This window comes from Nesoenas mayeri (assembly GCF_963082525.1).
Source record: "Nesoenas mayeri genome assembly, chromosome: 5".
Taxonomy (NCBI): Eukaryota; Metazoa; Chordata; class Aves; order Columbiformes; family Columbidae; genus Nesoenas; species Nesoenas mayeri.
Genome location: NC_137548.1, coordinates 67,589,261 through 67,611,678, shown reverse-complemented (window position 1 = coordinate 67,611,678; position 22,418 = coordinate 67,589,261). Strand labels below are relative to the sequence as shown.

The following is a 22,418-nucleotide window of genomic DNA, read 5'->3' as shown; positions in this document are numbered from 1 at the left end:
CAGGGGTACCCCGGGATCCCCGGCGCGGAGCACGCCGGGAGGTGAAGTCCCGCGGGGAACGGGGAGATCCCGGGGAACGGGGGGGATCCCGGGGGGGCGCGGAGGGACAACGACAGAGCCGGAGTGGTCGCTCACAGCCTTTACTGAGGTCTCCCCGCCCGGCCACACCCCCTTGCGTCACTGTGACATCATCGGCGCCGCCGTGACGACAGCTGAAGGGGGCGGGAGCGCCCGTGGAAGAGACGGAGAGTCCTCGGGGTCGCTCGGGGTCCACGCGTGTTTTTTGAGGGGACACTAGTGGTACCGCGGAGCTGACACGGCTGCGTGTTGCTGGAGGGTCACTGGTGTTATTGTAGGGTCGCAGGTACTACAAGGGCTGTGTGTTATTGTAGAGCCACTGACGTTTTTGTAGGGTCGTGGGCACTATAGGGACTGTGTGTTATTGTAGGGTCACTGGTGTTATTGTAGTGTCGTGGGCACTACAGGGACTGTTATTGTAGGGTCATTGGTGTTATTGTAGGGTCACGGGCACTACAGGGGCTGCGTGCTATTGTAGGGTCACTGGTGTTATTGTAGGGTCACGCACACTACAGGGACTGTTATTGTAGGGTCACTGGTGTTATTGTAGGGTCACGGGCACTGCAGGGGCTGCGTGCTATTGTAGGGTCACTGGTGTTATTGTAGGGTCGTGGGCACTACAGGGACTGTTATTGTAGGGTCATTGGTGTTATTATAGGGTCACTAGTGTTGTAGGGTCTTGGGCACTACAGGGGCTGTGTGTTATTGTAGAGTCACTGGCGTTATTGTAGGGTCACTAATGTTGTTGTAGGGTCTCTCTAGTGACAGCCCTTTATCACAAGGGCTCCCCATACAAGGCTCTTCCTGGAGGGTGTTCCCAGCTGCTCTGCTACCACGGGGAGTCCCCGGGTGTTCCTTTGTTATTGTAGGGTTTTCCTGCACAGGTCTGTTATTGCGGGGTGTCCCCATGCTGATTTGTTATTGTGGGGTCTCCCCTTCAAGGTGTGTTATTGCAGGGTCTCCCCACTTCAGTCTGTTACTGTGGGGTCTCCCTTGTGCTGGTTTGTTATTGTAGGGTCTCCCCACGTAGGTCTATTACTGCAGGGTGTCTCCAGGCAGGTTTGTTATTGTAGGGTCTCCTCATCACCAGGCTGCACCTGCTGCTTTGGTGGGGTGGCCTGGGTGCCTCTGGGGGGCTGCCCTCCCCCCATTAGCAAGATTCATTAAGGGGGGACCCTGCCTACCCCCTATCGGGGGTTGGTGTCCCCCTGTGTGTCCGCTGGCACGGGAGGGGCACCAAACCCCCCAGTTCCGGGGACAAGGGGACCCTGGGAGCAAGGTTTGGGGGTGCCAGGGCGGGGGGAGACAGAGAGTCCAGGGATGGGGAAGGACAAGGAAGGAGTGGGGGGGATGTCAGGGGAGCCGGGGAGATGTTGGTGAACAGAGAAATGAGGTGCCAGGGGATGGGGAGACGCCAGGGGATGGGGTGTCAGGGGATGGGGTGTCAGAGGATGGGGTGTCAGGATGGCGTGGGGGGGTACCAGAGGATGGGGTGTCAGGACAAGGACATAGGGTGCCAGAGGAGTAGGGGGGATGTCAGAGAATGGGATGCCAAGATGGGGGGGTGGGATGCTGGGGAGTGGAGTGTCAAGGCTGGGAATTGAGGTCCAGGGGGAGCAGGGGGATGTCATGGGACAGGATGCCAGGGGGATGCCAGGGACCGAATGTCAAGAGATGGCAGAAGATGGGGTGCCAGGGGGATGCCAGGGAGCAGGGTGTCAGGGGATGGCAGAAGATGGGGTGCCAGGGGGATGCCAGGGAGCAGGGTGTCAGGGGATGGCAGAAGATGGGGTGCCAGGGGGATGCCAGGGAGCGGGGTGTCAGGGGATGGCAGAAGATGAGGTGCCAGGGGGATGCCAGGGAGCAGGGTGTCAGGGGATGGCAGAAGATGGGGTGCCAGAGGGATGCCAGGGAGCGGGGTGTCAGGGGATGGCAGAAGATGGGGTGCCAGGGGGATGCCAGGGACCGGGGTGTCAGGGGATGGCAGACGATGGGGTGCCAGAGGGATGCCAGGGAGCAGGGTGTCAGGGGATGGCAGAAGATGGGGTGCCAGAGGGATGCCAGGGAGCGGGGTGTCAGGGGATGGCAGACGATGGGGTGCCACGGGGATGCCAGGGAGCGGGGCGGCGGGGCTGCGGGAGGGGTTGCCAGGGCAGAGGGTCTGTCCCTGTGCCCGCCGCTCCCCCGCTGGCCCCGCTGCCTGCCCGTGGCTATTTAAAATGGGACAAGAAATGCTCGACGGGGTAGCGGGGGGAGTCGATGCCCAGCGCCTGGCACAGCCCCAGCAGGCGCAGACAAGCGTCTGCCCGCGTCTCCCCGCTGCAGGCAACGCTCAGACACGGCTCCTCGTACTCGCCGTCCCCCGCCGTCTCCTCGAACAGCCGATTGAGCCGGACGAGCCCCCGGCTCTGCAGCGCCTGCAGCGCCGCCAGCCCCCCGCCGCCCCCCAGCGTCCACCCGTGCTCCGAGCCCAGGCACATCACCCCGGCCAGGTGCCCGCGGGGCGCGGGGCGAGCGGGCAGCACCGGCGGCGTCCCCAGCGCCACCAGCACGGCCGCCAGCAGCAAATCGGGACCGTAGACCTCCCGGATCCAGTCGCGGAGGTAGAAGCCGCCCATGCGGGGGTTGATCTCCAGCAAGCGGGGGCCGGCGGGACCCAGTTTGAGCTCCACGTTGAAGACGCCGTCGCGCAGCCCGCAGGCCAGGCAGCACTGCAGGGCCGCCCGCACCAGCTGCGCCTGCCGGTCGGCGGGCAGGCAGGAGGGCAGGCAGGCAGCGGTCTCCAGGAAGGCGGGCAGGCGCGTGGGGCCGTTATCGGACACCCAAGCGCCCAACAGCCGCCCCTCGAACACCACCAGGTCGACGTCGTGCTCGGTGCCCGGCACGTATTCCATCAGCAACATGGCGTTCCCCCAGCCCAAGCCGATCCCCGGGTGGTCGGCGTCGTCCCGGAGGTCACGCCAAAGCCGGGCAGCGTGTTGGTGGCACTGCCCGGTGTTTTCTACCAAGCGCACCCCCACGCCGCCCGCCCCAAACTCCAGTTTGGCCACGGCGGGGAAGGGGACGGAGCCGGCCGCCCGTTCCACATCCCCGTGGCTCTGCAGCCGGCGGCACGGCACGGCGAAGGCGGCAGGTGGTGGGCGGCCGTGGCGGCACCGCTGGAGGTGTTGGTGGGTCCGGCTCTTCTGCTTGGCCACGCGGATGGCGGAGGGGGAGCAGCCGCGGAGCCCCATGCGCTGGCACACCAGTGCCGCCAGTACCACGCAGTCGTCCCAGTAGGAGAGGCAGGCGTGGGGTCGCAGCCCCCGGGCGCGGACCAGCTCTGTCACCCGCTCGGCGTGCTCCTCGTCCCGCCGGTGCTCGCGGCTGTCGTACGGCAGGAAGGTCTGCACCAGCCCCGCCGCAAAGTGCTCCGGGTCGGACTCCACCAGGTGGATCTGCATCCCCAGAGAGGTGTCACCATGGCAGAGTGGGGACACACAACACCTGGTGCTGTGGCTGTGCCACCCAGCCCACCAACTGGGACAGTGAGGGACCACCCGAAGCATGGGCACTGCTACATAGTGTTCACTCTGAAACCTACTGACGGCAGCGCCCACCAGTCTCCTCACCCTCAGGCCGTAGTCACGGGCTGCATCCCAGACGAAGCTCTTGCTGACGCCACCAGCCCCGATGAGCAGAATGTCCTTGCCCTCGACCAGGTGACACTGTGCCCGGTGCAGCATGACCTCGGCCAGCAGCCGGGGCAGGTCACCGGGGGGCTCCCCCACGGCACGGCCCATGTTCTCGGCCAGCAGGCAGGTCTCCAGGCAGCGCTGGCTGTTGGTGGCCAAGGCCACCAGCTCCAGAGCGTCATCTACGCATGCCAGCAAAAAGTCCACACCTGGGGACAGGGATGGGGACACCGCACTCAGCACCCCAGGTCAGTGCCACCATCCAGGTCAGTGCCACCATCGTGGGGTGGCCTTGGGGACCGGTGCTGTCCCCCCAACACTCACCCAGGAGGTCGGTGCGGGCGCGAGTGCCACCGCGCTGCTGGGGACTCAACTTGGCCTCGGTGGCCAGGAGGGCGGCCATGGCGGCTTCGGCAGCCGCCTGCAGCTGCTTGGCCAGTGCCTGGCGCTGGCTCGGGGCCACCACCCCCCACTGCTGCAGGCTGGAGTCCAGGCCCTGGGGCAGCGCTGCCCCATGCCGCACCGGAGCCTCCGCGCGCCCCACGCCACACGCCACCTGCATGGGGACACCGGCTGTCACCACGTTGCATGGGGACATGGGCTCTCACCAGGGCATGGGGACATAGACACACTGATCTAAGGCATGGGGACACTGGCTGCCACCCCATAGCCTGGGGATGTGGGCTGCTACCAAGGCATGGGGACACTGGCTGCCCCCCTGTAGCTTGGGGTTGCTGACTGCCACCAGGGCATGGGGACATAGACATCTGACTCAGGGCATGGGGACGGAGGCTGCTACCCTGTAGCCCAGAGACATGGACTGCCACCAGGGCATGGGGACACAACCACCCTATAGCCTGGGGGGACACAGGGTGCCACCCAGGCCAAGGGGACAGAGACTAATCCAGGGCTTGGGGACACACGTGGCCACCAGGGCATGGGGGCATGGACGGCCAGCATAGCCCAGGGACACACAGGGCCACCAGGACATGGGGACACACGCCACCACCCCATAAATGGATGGAACACACCCAGCCATGCCCCACCCGCGGGTGGGGACACCCACGGCCACACCCACCCTGCCACACCCACTCGAAGGGGCGGAGCCTGTGCAGGCGGGGCCGTACCTGGCAGAGCTGGGGCCGGTCCCCCCAGGACCTGCAGACGAGGGTGCAGATGCGCAGGGACATCGGCAGCCGCGGGGCTGGGCTGCCTGGGGGGCGAGGGACAGGGCAGGCCAGGGACGGGGGACTTTGCCTGACCCCCACCCCCTCATGGGCTTCTGGGACCCCCCCCAAGTGGCACCACGGTGGCCCCGGCCAATCCCAGGGCACTGCAGGGTCCAGCGTGGCCACTGTCACCCCCAGACCTATGGGACTGTAAGGGGTTGAAGGCTGTCACCCCACCACCCTGCCCTGCTCCAGGGGACCATGGGGGACCAAGGTGGCCACCTTCCCCACCACACACCCCAGGGGACCACAGGGGCCCAGGGTGACCTTCTCTCCCACCCCTACTCCAGGTGACCATGGGGGACCAGGGTGACCTCCCCTCCACCCCAGGTGACTTTGACGCTCCAGGGTGGACACCTTCATGCCCTGCCCAAGGAGCCCAGGAGTTTGGTTGCCCCATTGGCCACCACCCCTCCATCCCCGGGGATGGACATGTGGCCGGCACTGCCACAGGGACCCAGGGGAGCCCGGGGGGGCCCTTCCCTCCCATCCCAGGGTGGTGGGCGCCCAAGGGCGGGGGTCTTACGTGGGGGGGGCAGGGGCAGGCAGGCGGTGGGCACCATGGCCTCCAGCAGGACGCTGTCCTCCTCCCGCAGCCCGCCCAGCCGCGCGCCCACCGCCTGTGCCACCGCCGTCCCCTCCTCCTTCCCGTGAGTGCTGCGGGCGCCCGTCCCACGCCACCGCCACCCTGCTGGCCGCACCACGACCTGTGGACATCCCCGTCACCCCATGCCGTGGCCACCCCCACGTGTCACCCTGTGCCACCCCACGACCTGTGGACATCCCCGTCACCCCATGCCGTGGCCACCCCCACGTGTCACCCTGTGCCACCCCACGACTTGTGGATATCTCCATGTCACCCCATGCCATAGTCACCCCCATCACCCCGCGCCACCCCACCACCTGCAGACATCCCCATGACACCCGATGCTGTGGCCACCCCGCCACCCACACGTGTCACCCCATGCCACCCCACCAACTGTGGACATCTCCATGTCACCCCATGCCATGGTCACCCCCATCACCCCGTGCCACCCCACCAACTGCGGACATCTCCATGTCACCCCATGCCATGGCCGCCCCCACATGCCACCCTCTGCCATCCCACCACTTGCACGCACCACCTTGTGCCACCACCACCCCAAGAGCCACCCCGTATCCCCAGTGACACCCTACTAGTGTGTGACCCACAGGTGCCCCTGAATGCCCCAATGTGCCCCACAGGTTGCCCCACACTTATGTCCCCGCTGTGCCCCATGGATGCCCCCGCACACCCTACCATGCCCGTGACCTTGACCCTTATACCCCAAACATGCCCCGCGGGTGCCCCCCATGCCCACCTGGCTGTAGGGTTCCATGGCGGCGCCCCCCAAAAAGGCGCCCACCTCCTCCTGCACCAGCTTCTCCTGGCCCTGGGGATCCTTCAGCCGCACCAGCCTCACGCCAGGGGCCACCGGCTCCGTGGGGATGTCCCCCCTCGGTGCCAGGACAAATGCCAGGGTGGGGGGCACGGGCAGGCCAGCGCGGGCCGCCAGCACCCAGCGGCTGACCAGCGGGTCCTCCAGCCAGTGGGCGAGCGGGACCGAGCCCCCCATGGGACAGTCGAGGTCACGGGCCAGCTCGCCCACCCAGCCCCCCTCAGGACCCCCCGTTGCAAAGGTGCCGGTCACATAGTTGGCCCGGCGGGGGGGGGCGAAGGTGTCCAGGGTGCTGTGGCCCCCCGCCTCGAAGGACACCCCCCGGGAGAGCAGCAGGGACCAGGCGCCTGGGGACGTCTCCGAGGGCACCCGGCTGGCCCAGGTGGGTGACAGGCACAGCACCATGGCACCTGCGGGTGGGCAGGGGTGTGGGCAGCGCTCGTCACCTGTCCCCTGCCCCAAAACACCCCCCAGCACCCTGGGCTGGCATTTGCCGCTGGTACTGGTGTGTACTGGGGTTAATGGGACTGTGGGACATGGGGGAGCTGGCACCACCCTCACCCCCTGCCTCAGTTTCCCTCCCAATCATGCGCAGGTGGGTTGGGGAAACCCTTTGGTCCAGGGTTGGGGCATCCAAGTGGGACGTGGGGAGCACCCGCTGGGGGTTCACGGGTGTCTCGTACGGGGTGGGGACAAGGGGGACAAACCCACCTGGGCAGCGGGTGCCACCCTCCAGCAGGATGGGCAGGAAGGCGGTGGGGGAGCCCAGGATGCAGACGGTCATGTCCAGAGGGCCAAACCCTGCCAGCAAGGGACAGGGACCCTGGTGCCATCCTGCCCCTGGCACCCCTGTGTCCCCAGACTGGTGTCATGCCCCGAGTGTCACCCTTGTCCCTGGCACACCTGTGTCCCCAGACTGGCATTGTGCCCTCAGTGTCACCCTTGTCCCTGGCACACCTGTCTCCCCAGACTTGCACTGTGCCCTCAGTGTCACCCTTGTCCCTGGCACACCTGTATCCCCAGACTGGCACTGTGCCCTCAATGCCACTGTTGTCCCTGGCACACCTGTATCCCCAGACTGGCACTGTGCCCTCAATGCCACCGTTGTCCCTGGCACACCTGTGTCCTCAGACTGGCACTGTGTCCTCAGTGCCACCGTTGTCCTTGCCACTTCCATGTCCCCACCTGACACCATGACTCTATTGCCACCCCAGTCCATGCCACTCCTGCAACCTCACCTGACCCTGCCCCCAGTGCCACCCTTGTCCCTGCCACCCCCGTGTCCCCACCCGTGCGGGGCTCTGCAGATCGATCCAGCGTGTGGGGCAGCCCTCCTGGCGCAGGGTGCTCTGCAGCAGCTCGTAGGCCTGGGTGGCACCGTCGGGGTCCCCGCTGTCCTCGGGCAGGTCGCCATCGGGGGCCTCGTCCTCCAGCCAGCCCGGGCACAGCGCCTCGGGACCTGCCCACTCCTGCTCCTGCGGCATCGGTGCCCGTTCGGCACTCGTCTGCTCCACCGAGAGCTGCAGGGGGCAGAGACGGGGCTGGCACAGGGGTGGCAGGGGGTGGCACGGGGCTAAGGGACTGGTATGGGACTGGCACAGGGTGGCACGGGACTAAGGGACTGGTATGAGATTGGCACAGGATAGCATGGGGCTAAGGGACTGGTATGGGGCTAAGGGACTGGTATGGACTGCCATGGGGCTAAGGGAATAATATGGGGCTAAGGGACTGGTATGGCGTGGCACAGGGCTCAGGGGTTGGTATGGGGGACTGGTATGGGACTGAGGGCTAGCATGGGGCTGGCGCGGCGTGGCATGGGGTTGTCATGGGGCTACGGGACTGATACGGGGTTGGCACAGGGCGACATGGGGCTAAGGAACTGGCATGGGGCTAAGTGGATGGTATGGGGCTAAAGGGCAGGTATGGGGCTGGCACAGGGTGACATGGGGCTAAGGAACTGGCATGGGGTTGGCACAGGGTGGCATAGGGCTAAGGGACTGGCATGGGGTTGGCACGGGGTGCCATGGAGCTGGTATGGGGCTAAGAGATGGGTATGGGACTGGCACAGGGTGACACAGAGCTAAGGGACTGCCATGAGCCTGGCATGGGGTGGCATGCGGCTAATGGTCTGTGCCGGGGCAGAGGGGTGTAGAGGGAGGCTGCCCACGCGTGGGTGGGGGTCAGGGTGCTGGGGGGCTGCGAGTGCCGGGCTCGGAGCCGCCTCCTCGGGGCCGCGGGGCTGTGCCAGCTGCCGGGGCCGCCAGCTCCAGGACAAAGCGTCCCCTTGTCCCCGTGGGGTCACGCGGCGGGTGGGCACAGCTCGCCACGCTGCCCGCGGCCCCGTGGCCGTGCCCGGCACTGCCGGGGCTCACTGGGGCTGTGCCCCGCGGGACAGGGCACCCACCTCGGCCTGGACCCCCCCACCCGGGGGCCACTCACCATCCTGGTGACTGAGAGGCTGCAAGAGATGGATGAGCAGAGTCAGTGGGGCTCCTTGGGGACGTGTCACCCCCCTGCCACCCCCTCACCAGCCCCGCAGCCCGCAGGACACCCCTCCAGCAGCACCCACCCCTCCTGGGGCACCCCTTAGTGACCCCAGGTTGTCCCCTCGGTGCCAGCCCCGGTGACCCCAGCAGCTCGGGCTGAGTCCGAGCAGGGATTAGCGTAATCCCATGCCAGCTCAGCACAGCCAGGGGGCAGCCCCTGCCCAGGGGGGGCAAAGTGTCCTGGGGGTGCGGACCCAGGCATCCGGGGCCTCCCTGCCCCCCGCGTGGGGTGCCCCAGCTCCCAGCAGGGTGCCTGGCACACCTGGTCACGGAGGGAAACTGAGGCACAGAGCTGAGCACTGCCCACTTGCAGCCACTCACTCAGGGTCCCCCAGCCCTGTGGGGTGTCCCCAAGGAGTGGCCAGGAGCCAGTGACAGGGTTAAGGGACATATGGCTCTGTCCCATGCCCACCCAGCACGAGGACCCCCCCAGACACAGACATGGGGCAGCCACAGGGATCCCTGCAGATCTGCGTGTCCCTTGTCACCAGCGTGGGGAGCGCCTTGTGCCCGCTCCGCCCCTCGCTGGGGGATGGCCCTGAGGTCCCCAAGCTGGGACAGCTGTGTCCCCCACGCCTGCCCCGGGTACCTTGGTGGCCTGAGAGCGCGCAGGGGCCGAGGGCTCGGGGACGCCTGGCACTGGGGACACCGGTCGGCTCTGGCCTTTAAACCCCGCCGCGCCACCCCGGGGTGCCCGGCCCCCGGCCCCGTGCCCCGGATTAGGCGCTGGGCACGGCGGGCGACACAGAGCCCCATTGTCCCCTCCACTGCCGGGGGGGCACGGGCACCTCGCGCCAGGCGCTGGCACCCTCCCCCCGAGCCGGGCTTGTACCCCTGCCCCCCGGCTTTGTCCCCATCTCCAGAGACAGCGAGGGACAGCAGGGAGGCCGTGGGGACACGCTGCTGCAGTGTGGTGGTTCAGCGTGCTGGGGTGTCCCTGTCCCACGTCCCCGTCCCAAAGTTGCCCCCCCCCGCCCCGTCCCCCTCTCCCCAGCATGGCAGAGCTGCCATGCTGCACGTCCCCCGGCTTATCTCCGGCTGCCCACGGCGTCACTGTCACCGTCACCGGCAGGCACGGAGCCACCAGCACGGCCACCACGCCGGGGAGCCCTGCGCACCCTGCCACCCACACGCTGCCACCCACGCCCTGCCACCCAGCTAGCCCTGGCACAGCCACCCCCACCCCTGCACCCCTGCACTCCTGCACCCCTGCACCCCTGCACTGTCACACTGTGCACACACACGTGCACATGCAGACGTGCACATACAGATGCAACATACCCACACACGCATGCACACAGACATGCACACAAACATGCATGCACACACAGACATGCACATAAACACCATGCACTCATGCAGGCACACGTGCAGACATGCACGCACATGCACTTGCACATGCATGAACACACAAACACGCATATGCACGCAGACATGCACACCAACATGCACACACATGCACACGCACACCGACACGACATGCACACACATGAACACACACATACGCACACAGGCGTGCACACCAACATGCGCACACATGCACATACACACATGCACGCAGACATGCCACAGATATGCACACACACATGCACACGCACACACACCCCGACCACGATCCCTCTGCTCCTGCACCCCCCCCAGCACCTCCAGTGTGTGTATATACACCCTCCCCAAAAAAAGCATCGTCCCCCCGCCGCCGCACACCCCTCCAGATCCCCCCCACTCCCACCCGCGCCAGCACCCACCGGTGGTGGCAGTGACAGTGGCGGTGACAGTGGCAGTCGGTGTGTCCGGTGCTGTCGCGTCCCGCACAGCAACTGTCCCCGCTGCGGTCCCGGCGGTGGCGGTGTCGCCTCCCGTCCGGGCGGGGCGGCCCTGGGGACAATCGGGGCGGGGCCGGGGGGGGCCCGGGGGGCCCGGGACGGGGAGCGGGGTGCGGAGCCTCGGCCAGGGGGTACCGGACTGTTGGGACAAGGAGGCAGCGGGGATCTGGAGCCAGCGGGGCCGGGGTGCCGCTGCGGGGGGGCAGGGGACGGGGACAGCCCAGCGGGGTCAGCCGGGGCCGGCTGTAAAACTGACACCGCGGAGCAGAAATGTCAGGGCTGGGGCCAGGCGGCTGTCACCCCCCCGGGGAGATATTCCCGACCGCGCAGCATGGCATGGCACGGCACGGCACACGGGGAATGGCACGGCATGGCACAGCGTGACACATGGGGAATGGCACATGGCGTGGCACACAGGGAACGACACGGCGCGGCTTGGCACAGCACACGGCATGTGTGGCACAGCACAGTGTGGCATGGCACGGCGTGGCACAGCGCGGCACGTTAAGCGGAGGTGGTGGCAGCGCCGGTGCCAGCTGCGGTCTGTCCCCACTGCCTGTTTACCTGGGTCCCACCTTGGGGGCTGATTAATGACTGCCACAGGCGAGGGGACAGGCAGGGACACAGACATGATGTCTGCGCCCCTTTCCTTCCTCCCAGGCTGGCCCTGCCACCCTCCACGAGCCAGGACACCCCTGTGCCACCCCCACAGTGTCCCCAGAGCCCCCTAGCGCAGTGCCCGCTGAGCCCAGGCTTTGGGGTGGCCCTGGGGACACCGGGGTGGCAACAGCCTCCTGGCAACAGCCGGTGCTGCTCACAGCGGTGGCCCCGCGGCGGGGACTGATAAGAACAACAAGAATGTTGTGGAAACCCTCGGGCACGAAGCAGCAAGACTCGGAATAACGGAACAGAAACCTAACAGAGGAACAATAGCTCTGCAGAAACCGGACAAGAGGCGAAGCGGGATGGCCTTGGTTTGCGAGCTGGAAAAGGGGAATGTTCTGAAACGGAGAAATAAACTTAACAGCAGAGTCGATTCTACTGTTACGCGGTGTTTTTTATTTTATCAGCTCTGGGGATCATCTTCTGTCAGTGCTCCAAAGACAGGACGCTCTTGTGTTGCTTATATTCACATAATCATTACATATGCATTACAATTTTTGAAAATTTTGGCATACATCTATACTAAGAAATAACTGATGATGTTAGTTATGACTGTTTAGTTTCTCACTTACAATACATCTATTAATTATTAGTTAAATATAAACTAAGCGCTCTGCTTCTAAACAATGTGTTACTTAATCTTCTGCGCCCCTCTTGTCATGCAGGAGGATCTGAAAGTTGAAAAATATCACTTGTTTTTCCAGGTGGTCAGAAGCATTTATTGCGTCAATCAGTTAATGATGGGCGCGTCTTTCATAACTTAATCACACCATAAATTAATTTGGAGACCCTCGAATACACGCGGTCTGCAGGCAAAGGGCGGGGTTATGGAGATAAATTATGTTTAATGCATGAGCTAAGCAGTACAAACAAATGAATACGCAATAGCTACATGTAATAAATGCCAAGAAGCGCAAATCCTGCGCACGCTCGGTGAGAAAACCGATCCTGGAGCGGCCAGCAATGGAAGTGCCGCTTTTTAACGCTTTCCAAGCAGTGTTAAGGAGCCTTTTAGCCAACTTTTCGGTACCAGGACGCGCTGAGGGGGGTGCACCGGGCCCCTACCCATCCCATGGGGGACCTGAGCACTATGTCCCCCCCGGGTCCCCCTGACTCCGCGCCGTGTCACAGCCCAGTCCCGGTGACTCCATCTGACACAGTACCTGCTCCCCCCCCTCCGACCGTGTCCCCGGGCTGTCCCTGTGCCCCGAGGACCGAGACACAGATACTGAGGGCCGCCGTGTCCCCCTGCCCGCTGTCCCCGGGACCCCCCGGGTGCGCCGCTGATTCCTCCGCGCCGCCAGGGGGCGCGGCCGCCGGGCGCTCGAGGCGCGCGGGGCGGGGCGGGGCGGGGCGGGAGCGTCCGGCGGCCATGGCGGACACCGAGAAGCTCAACCTCGACTCCATCATCAGCCGCCTCCTGGAGGGTGAGCGGCCCCGCCACTGCCGGGACCCCCCCGGTCCCACCACCCCTAAGAGCCCCGGGAACCCCCCGGTCACGGCCTCGGGGCTCCCAGCGGCCCCGGGACCCCACAACGGCCTCCACCCCCCGCTCCGCCCCCCCCCGCCCCTGGGCCTCCAGCTGCCCCGGGGTCCCCTCAGCTGCCCCAGGGTCCCCCCAGCGGCCTCCACCCCCCTTCCCAACGGCATCGCCCCTCCGCTGTAGCGGCCCCGGGGTTCCCAGCAGTCCCGGGGCTCCCAATGGCCTCCACCCCCCCACGGGCTCCCTTCTCCCCCCGCAGTGGCCCCAGAGCCCCCTCCACGATCCTGTTGTGCCCCCGCAAAGGCCTCAGGACCGTTCAACAACCACCACCCCCCCCAACAGCCCAATTCCTCTTCCCCAATGGCCTCAAGCCCCCCCAAACAGCCCCATTGCCCCCCTCAACGGCCCCAGCGCCTCCCCCCACACCATAACCCCAGGCCCCTTAACAGTCTCCACCCCCCCCAGCGTTGGATGTGGGTGAGGGGGTGTTTGGGACAGGGATGCTGGAGTGGGGGGAGAATATGGGTTTGGGGGGCTCTGCCACAATCCTCAGCTCTGGCAGGAGGTGGGTGCCCTGGGGTGGGGGGTGATCCCTGCCCACGCATCATGGGGGCGGCCAGGACCCTCTCTGGGTGTGGCGGGACCCCCGAGTCCCCACAGGGTGCCCCACAGCCCCCATGTCTGTCCTTCTGTGGGGTGCATATGGGGCACTGGGGGGATCCCTGACGTTTATTTCTCTGCTGGGCCCAGTCCAAGGGTCGCGGCCGGGGAAGAACGTGCAACTGACGGAGAACGAGATCCGGGGGCTGTGTCTGAAGTCGCGGGAGATCTTCCTCAGCCAGCCCATCCTGCTGGAGCTGGAGGCGCCGCTCAAGATCTGCGGTGAGAGGGCACGGCCGGGGTGACCCCCCGGGATGGGCGCAGGGACCAGCTGGGGGTCCCTGTGCTTCCCCAGGGACGTAGATGGGGACCTGGGGTCTCACACGCACCCTGTCCCCCCCACTCCAGGTGACATTCACGGGCAGTACTACGACCTGCTGCGGCTTTTTGAGTACGGGGGCTTCCCCCCTGAGAGTAACTACTTGTTCCTGGGCGACTATGTGGACCGGGGCAAGCAGTCGCTGGAGACCATCTGCCTCCTGCTCGCCTACAAGATCAAATACCCCGAGAACTTCTTCCTCCTGCGCGGCAACCACGAGTGCGCCAGCATCAACCGCATCTATGGCTTCTACGACGAATGTGAGTGCTTGAGCTGCGGCTGTGGTCCCTCCCACAACCCTTCTGCTTGTCCCCCCCACAATCCCTCTGCTGTGTCCCCAACCCCTCTGCTTGTCCCTGTGCTGTCCTGCGCTGACCTACAGTCACCAGAGGAATCCTCCTGCCACCATCCCCGTACCCACAACCAACCTGTGCCAACCCAGTGCTCCCAGTACCATCTGCATTGGGTGTCCCACACTCACCTCGTACCCCTGTACCCCCCTGCCACGAGCGTGCACCCCGAGGACACCCCCTGTGTCACACAGTGCCATGTTACCACTGTGGAGCAGCTGCGTGTGCTTCACCAAGGTGGGCAGAAACCCACATGGGGGGCCCTGTACCCCCAAAGGGGCAGCACGAGGCACCCACACCCCCTTCCTTGCAGGCAAGCGACGGTACAACATCAAGCTCTGGAAAACTTTCACCGATTGCTTCAACTGTTTGCCCATCGCCGCCATCGTGGACGAGAAGATCTTCTGCTGCCACGGAGGTGGGCACGGCGCTGGAGGGGGGGACGGGAGCTTTGGGGGTGCCCCGGGGGGGTGACAGGGCCTGACACAGCCGCCTTCTCCCCGCAGGGCTGTCTCCCGATCTGCAATCGATGGAGCAGATCCGGCGGATCATGCGCCCCACGGACGTGCCGGATCAGGGTTTGCTGTGCGACCTGCTCTGGTCCGACCCGGACAAGGACGTGCAGGGCTGGGGCGAGAATGATCGCGGCGTCTCCTTCACCTTCGGGGCTGAGGTGGTGGCCAAATTCCTGCACAAACACGACCTGGATCTCATCTGTCGGGCGCACCAGGTACCACCGGGCACCCCACTGATGGCGGGGGGGGGGCATATTTGGGTCCCCAGTGGGTATCGGCTGTGGAGCAGATGTTTTACCCCTCATGTTTGCCCCTCAAGGGCAATATTTGCTCTTGGGGCTGCCTGGGTGTGTATGGGGAGAAGGTATTTGTGCCCAGAGAGGGATGTTTGACCTTGAGGGGCTTGTCTGGACTTTGTGGGCAGCATCCCTGGGAGTATTTGCCCCAGGGGGTGGCTGTTTGCCCCAGGGGGTGGTTATATACCCCAGGGACTGGATATTTGTCCCCCAGAGGTGGGTGTTTGTCCTGGGGGGTGGGTATTTGCCCCAGGGTGCCAGCTGTGTCCCCCCCGCAGGTGGTAGAGGACGGCTACGAGTTCTTCGCCAAGCGCCAGCTCGTCACCCTTTTCTCGGCGCCCAACTACTGCGGGGAGTTCGACAACGCGGGCGCCATGATGAGCGTGGATGAAACGCTGATGTGTTCCTTCCAGGTGAGCTGAGGGAGGTGGTTTTGGGGGGAGGTTGGGCCTGCGGTGACTGTGGGGGGGCTGTGGGGTGCCCCAGTTCCTGCTCGAGGGCAGGAGGACAGGGGGAGCCTCGACTCTAAAGGTGGGAGGGGAGTTCGCGGGCTTAGACAACGTGGAGGCACAGCCTGCAGCACCCCCATTCACCCTATTTTCCCCTCTTTCAGATTCTGAAGCCGGCTGACAAGAACAAGGGCAAATACGGGCAGTTCAGCGGGCTGAACCCCACAGGACGCCCCGTCACCCCTCCCCGCAACTCTGCCAAAGCCAAGAAATGAGCCGTGAGCCGCCCCCCGGGGTGGGGCCCGGCCCCCCACCCTCAGCATCAGGTCGCTTTTCTTTCGATTCGTGGTTTTTTTATTTGTAAGATCCTTCCCCCCGCCGCCACGCTCCACCAAAGCAAATCCACCCCCGGGGCAGGGACCACTGGGGTGAGGGGGGAGCCCAGAGCCCAGCCCTGGGGAGGCAGCGGATGGAGGGGGGGCAGGAGGATTTTTTTTCTGGGAATAAACTTGTAATGGGTCGTGGGGGGGTGCCTGTGTTTGGGGGTTGGGTTGGTGCCCGTCCTGGAGGTTACGGGGTCACGCAGTGTGGGTGTTGGCAGCTCGAGGCTCTCAGTTCTCGCCATCACTGTCCTCTGCCAGCACCTCCTGGGTGGGGGCCGGGCTGGGCCCCCCCGGCGTCAACACGGAGCCGAAAAACAGGGAGCGAAACTGTGTGGGGGGAGAGGTGGGGGTCAGGAGGGGGCTGTGCCCGTCCCCCTGTCCCCAGGCACACCCGTGCCCACCCCAGACCTTCTTGTGAGGGGGGGTCCCTGGCACAGCTCCTTCTTCCTCCTCTTCCTCGAGGTCGCTTTCGGCTGGACGGGGGGTGCGCAGGGGGAAGGTGGGGCTGGGAGGCACCCCCGAGGGACCGTCCTCGTAGGCGCTGGTTTCCATGGCAATCATGTAGGACTCGAGGTCATCGGCGAAGTCGTCTGACGGGGCGGGCACGTGGGAGACACTGGGGGAGGGGGCGAGTGAGCAGAGTGGGGACCGTTCACTCTGGTCCCTACTGATGGTAGCTGAGGCTGACACAGGCCCCACTTACCCGTTGGCCGTGGGGGGCTGCGGGTCGCTTTCGGGGTCGGAGAGGGTGGCCAGCACCAGGTGAACCTCCAGCACCGTGTCTTCCAGGGTGAAAACCACCGGCCTGGGGGGCAGAGAGAAGCCTGAGCGGGCGGAACCAGGGGTAGGGCTGGCATGGGGGCGTCTGGGGGGCTGCTCCTACCTGCCGGGTGCATCGTAGTGGATGGTGAGGGGCAGGTTGGAGGCCTCAGCGAAGGTCAGCAGCCCCTGCGGACAAAGAGGAGGTTGGGGGGGCTGAGGGGTGACCTGGGAGGGGGGCACCAGGGTGGGGTCTCACCCGAAATTCCTTGAGGCAGAAGGTGATGCGGGAGCCCGGGGTCACGGACACTGTCTGGAACTCATCGTCGGCCAAACGCAGCTCCGTCACCATCGTCTTGCTCGGCACTGCGGGGGCAGGAGGGGGGTCAGGGGGTTGTGGAAGCACCCCAAGGCCTGGGGAAGGGCCCCCCGGCTCCACAGGGCTCACCCGCCTCGTCCTCCACATAGTTTCGGAGGCTGATCTTGCCCCCAGGCCCGGCGCCCAGCGTCACCTCAGCCAGCGTCTGTGGGAAGTGGACAACAGCCTCTGCCAGCAGCCTGTGGGGACACGGGGGGGACATCTGGGGCTGAGGACCCCAAAACCACCACCCTGGCTCCCACCACCATCCCTCCTTCCATCCCAGTGCCACCGCAGTGTCCCCTTTGTCCCGTCCGCACCGCTGCCACCCCCATCCCCTTTGTCACCCCAGCCTCTACCCCACAGTTCCCCCCCGGTGACCCCCACTCACCGAGCCGGGGCACAGAGGCTGCTGGTGCAGCGCTGGGTGTCGAACACAGCCTGGAGCAGCTCGCACTCCTGGAACGCCAAATTGTGCGTCTTGGTGACACCTGGCAGCGAGGACAGCGGCTCAGCGGGGCAGGACGGCGCTGCCACCCTGTGTGTCCCCCCCGCAGCACTCACCGTACTTGCAGTGGAGCTGCACGACCAGGCGGTTCGCCCGGGGTTTGAGCAGGATCAGACATTTCCCCACTGTCTTCTCCAGCGAGGGCAGCGAGCGGAAGATGCCCAGGAAGGACTGCGGGGAGGGGACATCCCAGAATGTGAGGGGTTGGAAGGGACCTGGAAAGGTCGTCCAGTGCAATCCCCCCATGGAGCAGGAACACCCAGATGAGGTTACACAGGAAGGTGTCCAGGCGGGTTGGAATGTCTGCAGAGAAGGAGACTCCACAACCCCCCTGGGCAGCCTGGGCCAGGCTCTGACACCCTCACCGGGAACAAGCTTCTTCTCATATTTAAATAGAACCTTTTGCGTTCCAGTTTGCACCCATTACCCCTTGTCCTATCATTGGTTGTCACCGAGAAGAGCCTGGCTCCATCCTCCTGACACTCACCCTTTACATATTGATAACTATTAATAAGGTCACCCCTCAGTCTCCTCCGAGCTCCAGAGCCCCAGCTCCCTCAGCCTTTTCTCACACTCCATCATCTTGGTGGCTGCACTGGACTCTCTCCAGCAGTTCCCTGTCCTGCTGGAACTGAGGGGCCACAACTGGGCACAATATTCCAGATGCTGCCTCACTAGGGCAGAGCAGAGAACGGAGAGAACCTCTGTAACCTACTGACCACCCCTGTGCCTGCCCCCCCGAGTACCCAGGAGCTTTGGGGTGCGATGGTGGCTGCACCTTCATGAGCACTTTGCATCGGACGAGCTCCCTGTCGGGCTGGCGGCCGCCCCGCTCATACAGCTGGAAGAAGAGGGGAGCGAAGAGGAAGGAGGCGAAGGCGGAGCGCGAGGAGTTGACGGCGCGGAGGGACAGCTGGGGACACACCGCGTGCTGGCACCGGTGGGGATGCAGCGTCCCCCCCGATGCCAAAAGCTGCCCCCGGTGCCCCGTACCCCGCTCTCGGTGGGCTCCAGGTACAGCTCGTCTCCGATGCGGGACAGGGAGTGCACGGCTCGGCCCAGGACTGGGGAACAGGGGGCAGGGGGTGACACAGGGCACCCCCGTGTCCCCCGCACCCCTGCGCACCCCTCGGCCCCGCTCACCTTTGACGTTGCCACCGGTGACGATGCACTTCATGGTGCGGGGCGGGTAACGGCACTGGGACCGGGCGGACACGTGGGGGCTTCGCGCCCGCCTGCCCCAAGCCCCGCCCCCGAGCTGAAGCCACGCCCCCGCACCGAGGCCACGCCCTCACCGGATGGTGGCGGCCGCGCCACCCCGCGCGATGGTCGCACCCGACTCCCCCCACCCGCGGCAGTGGTTCCCCCTCCGGCCCGGAGCGCCCCGGGGGTGCCGTTCCCCCCCTCAGCGGCCGCCCAGAATGGTCTCGCCCGCCTCCCTCTCCAGCCCCCAAGTGGTTCCTCCCGCTTCACCTCCGCGCCGGCACCGCTCCCGCCCCGCCCTCTCCCGCCCGCCTTCCCATTGGGTAGAAGGCTTCCTCCATCCCGCCTCCTCCGCCGACCGATTGGTCGGCGCGATCCACGTGACGGCCCAGCGGCGGGCTACGCCTCACGTGACCGGGAGCGGCCCCGCCCCATGCTCCGGCGGCGCGCGCGCGGGCAGGCCCGCCCCCCCACCCCCTTTACGTCTCTCGCTATTGGCCGACAGGGCGCAAGCGCCGCCGGCCGTTGGAGTGACGTGCCGCTCAGCCAATGGGGCTTCGACGGCGGGCGGCCGGTGTGCGTGTCCCCGCACGGCTCCCGGGCCCGGCCGATCCCTGTCGCTGTTCCCGGGTCCCGGCCGCTCCCTGCGGCCTCGTCCCGTCCCGGGGCCCGCCTGCTCGCCCGCCTCCCGCCCTGGGCCCATCCCCTGCCCGCCGCCGCCTGGCCCGGCTGCCCCGTGGGAGCCCCGGGCTGCTCGTTGTGTCGCCTCCGCTGCCCCTCGAAGGAGTCCCGGCGGTGAGTGTCCCCGAGTCCCGAGTCCCCTTCCCTCCCGCAGCCCCGGGCTCGGCCTGCCCTGCACCGCTTCATCATTCCCTTCGGCTCAGCCCCCGTTCGCTTCTCCCGCTGCCCTGCCGCCCTCCCGGGGCACAGGGCTCCCCGTGCCCCCTGTGCTGCCCGTGCTGCCCATGCTCCCCATTCTCCCCGTGCTCCCCGTGCTCCCCGTGCTCCGGGTCCTCCTCCGTGGAGCCGCGTGTCCAGGGCTCCCTGCCCCGGGAGGCGCTGCTGGCGTTGTGTTCTGTCAATGATCTCTGTGAGCAGCCAAGTGTTGGCGTGGGAAAGGTTTACTAAGCATATTTCACGATCATTTCAGAATTATTCAAGGAGCATTTCTTGCTCGCCTAGCACATCGCATCTTGCCCCAGTCTGCCGTGGAGCACCAAGGTGCAGTGAGCTTGGCCAGAGGGCAGTTTACACCAATATGCTCTTGCTGTTTCTTACCTGGAGCAGGACAAGCCGCGGCAGGAGGGAACACTCACTTCTGCAGGCAGCAGAGGACGTTGTAGCCGCGCTGGCCGCTGTTAACGCTCTCTCCATCCCGCAGGCTGCCCTGCCGTGGGAAGCCCGTACCTGGAAAGCCGGCGCCGTGGCTGAGGCTGGTGAAGGGGGAAGCTCAGCAAAGCACTTTCCTGGCGCCTGCAGCCGGCCCGGAGCGACTGGCTCTCAGGTTGGGGCCTCAAGGGAAGCCGGGGGGGTCTGGCTGCGAGGAACTCGCCTCGCGCTCGCAGCGGGGTCCTCCAGCCGCCATCAGCGCCTGCCCAAGTCCCTCCTCCCGGGCTTGGTGGCTGCGGAGCCCGAGCTGAGGGGCCCCAGCGCGCTGGCACCTGAGAGAGGAAGGGGCGCAGAGCCGATGTCCCATGGCTGCTGTCCTCCCGCACGTGGCCTCTCCCCCTCCACCTCTTTTCCATCTCAGGTGTGCTGATGGTGCTCAGCGCCAATCTGAGTACCCTGCGCCCAGCGTTTTGGAGCCAGGTAGGGAAACTTTTGACCTTTGTGTGGCCGCTCTTTGGGCCAAGGCACGTGTGTGTGGCTGGGCTCGGGCTGCAGGCAGGGAGCTCAGGGGCTCGCAGGCCTGCCTTGGCCTGGGCTCGGGGTCCGGCCCCCCAGGGTTGTCTGGATCTGGCTCCCTCCGCCCCTGGGGTGAGCACTGGCTACCGGCCTCTTCCTCCCAGGAGGAGGAGGAGGATGGGATTGTGTGTGCGAGCGTCCGTTCCAACTCTGGAACAGCAGCCGGGCTCCTCTGGAGCCAGCGTCCCCAGGAGGGGCTCTGGCCTCGGGGCTCGGCGTTTTATGGGGCTGCGGATAGGACGCAGCTGGCTGCGGTCGTGACACACACACCTCAGCGGTGGCCAAAGCCACGCGCACCCCTCCCTCCTCCCCTGGCCGCCCTGACGCACCGGAGACCGGGCTGGATGTGGGGCTGGGGGGCAACCCTGGGGTTGGCGACCCTCATCCCTGTCACCTTCCCTGGGTGTCCCCTCCCACCGGTTCCCCTGAGAGCCGCCGTTTCCTTCCCGGCACATGGCGCGGTGCCCTCGCCCAGGCAGACAGACAGACAGACGGCCACAGCTGGGCTCCCGCTCCCTGCCCGGCAGGAGGGGACAGCCGGGCTCCTGCTGCCCCGACACGTCCCCCGCCTGTGCCCCGGGGGTGTCCCCAAGGAGCCGGGACAGTCCCCTGCCTGCCCCAGCCCACGGCTCGAAGGGGCTGCAGGCAGTTTGGGGCTAAACCCCCCCAAAGTGCAGGGGTCTGTGGGTCTCCCTGGCCCTTGGGGGGGCAGGCAGGCCCGGGGGGGCTGTGGGCAGGCAGGCGAACTGCCCGCCGCAAAGGTCAGCAGTGGGAGGCAGGGCCGGCAGTGGCGCCAGCGGGGGGGACACATGGCACCCCGGCCAGGCCGAAGGTGAGGTCAGCTGCCCACGGCGCTGCTGGTGACGTGGCCCCCGAGGGCAGCGGGTGCGCAGGGCCGGGGGAGGAAGAGGAGGAGGAGGATGGGGCTTTGTGCCCCGCTCTTTCCCTGGGGTGGGGGCTCCATGTTGGCACCTCTGGTTGGCGCGGGGCTCAGCAGAGGAGGAGGGGGGAGCTGGGGGGGAAGGCAGCAGGTGGGGGGGTCCTGCAGGGGTGGGGGCTGCGTTACCTTCCTCCTCGTTCTCCTCTCTCAGATGTTGGCCCAGCGTGAGCCAGAATAAACTCCAGGAACAACCTCGGCGCTGCCTGTTGGGGAGGGGACGGGGCAGCGCTGAGCGGGCAGGCCTTGGCGAGCCCCCCCCGGGCTGGCAGCCCCCCAGGGATGTGCCGGCGGCTTTTCCCAACCTCTCCACGCTGCCGGCGGGGGCTGTTTGCTCGGGGGAGGGAACCAGATACCCTGCATGCTGTCTGTGGGGAGAGGCTGTGACCCCACACCAGGTGCTGCGAACGAGCTGGAGAAGCCCCTGCCTCAACTGGGGGAGTCGAGAGTTCCCCACGCCCCCCCCCCAGCACGTCTGGTGGGCACTTCGTCGGGGATTTGACACCAAATCCACAGATTACAACCAATAAATCACCGCGGTGCCGTCACAGCGGGTGTCAGCACGTGGTTTATCCGTATGAGGGGTCCCTAAACCCGGGGCCGGTGGGTCGGGCACGGAGCATCCCTGCAGGTTTGGGGGGCGGCCAGTCCCCCTGTGCCCCCCCCGGCAGAGCCAGAAGGATGCGGTTGCTGCCGGGAAAGTTGCCGGGAGGGCTCAGACCTGGCCAGGGCCGGAGTGGAAACGAATCTGGTTTTTACCTCCCAGCACGCCCGAGCAGCGCCGGCCGGCCAGCGCCTTTGTTTTAAACAAAGCTCTTTGCTTTGCTTTGGTTTTGTCTTTTGTTCTTTTGGGGGGGGCACA

General features: G+C 66.0%; 3 protein-coding genes across 3 annotated transcripts; 1 reads left to right on the top strand and 2 right to left on the bottom strand.

The window, feature by feature from the left end:
- Positions 1–132: 132 nt before the first annotated feature.
- CARNS1 (carnosine synthase 1) lies at positions 133–10,790 on the bottom strand. Its single transcript, XM_080344725.1, is given in 11 exon segments — positions 133–3,515; positions 3,690–3,961; positions 4,077–4,308; positions 4,880–4,965; positions 5,508–5,688; positions 6,322–6,809; positions 7,111–7,200; positions 7,689–7,721; positions 7,724–7,919; positions 8,839–8,857; positions 10,691–10,790. Coding segments are annotated over 10 exon segments (2,808 nt in total). The 5' UTR covers positions 8,842–8,857; positions 10,691–10,790; the 3' UTR covers positions 133–2,288.
- Positions 10,791–12,779: 1,989 nt separating this feature from the next.
- PPP1CA (protein phosphatase 1 catalytic subunit alpha) lies at positions 12,780–15,845 on the top strand. The gene is made up of 7 exons (XM_080345538.1): positions 12,780–12,858; positions 13,665–13,796; positions 13,923–14,153; positions 14,557–14,661; positions 14,750–14,973; positions 15,333–15,467; positions 15,668–15,845. The coding sequence occupies exons 1-7, from the start codon at positions 12,804–12,806 to the stop codon at positions 15,776–15,778; spliced, it is 993 nt and encodes a 330-aa protein (XP_080201664.1). The 5' UTR covers positions 12,780–12,803; the 3' UTR covers positions 15,779–15,845.
- A 133-nt stretch (positions 15,846–15,978) lies between these two features.
- On the bottom strand, positions 15,979–18,715 carry RAD9A (RAD9 checkpoint clamp component A). Its single transcript, XM_080345537.1, has 11 exons — positions 18,655–18,715; positions 18,505–18,575; positions 18,290–18,424; positions 17,568–17,682; positions 17,395–17,494; positions 17,094–17,203; positions 16,905–17,011; positions 16,770–16,834; positions 16,590–16,691; positions 16,295–16,502; positions 15,979–16,213 (listed from the first exon to the last, which is right to left on the bottom strand). Exons 1-11 carry the CDS (start codon positions 18,686–18,688, stop codon positions 16,115–16,117), a joined length of 1,146 nt encoding a protein of 381 aa, XP_080201663.1. The 5' UTR covers positions 18,689–18,715; the 3' UTR covers positions 15,979–16,114.
- Between the last annotated feature and the right edge of the window lie 3,703 nt (positions 18,716–22,418).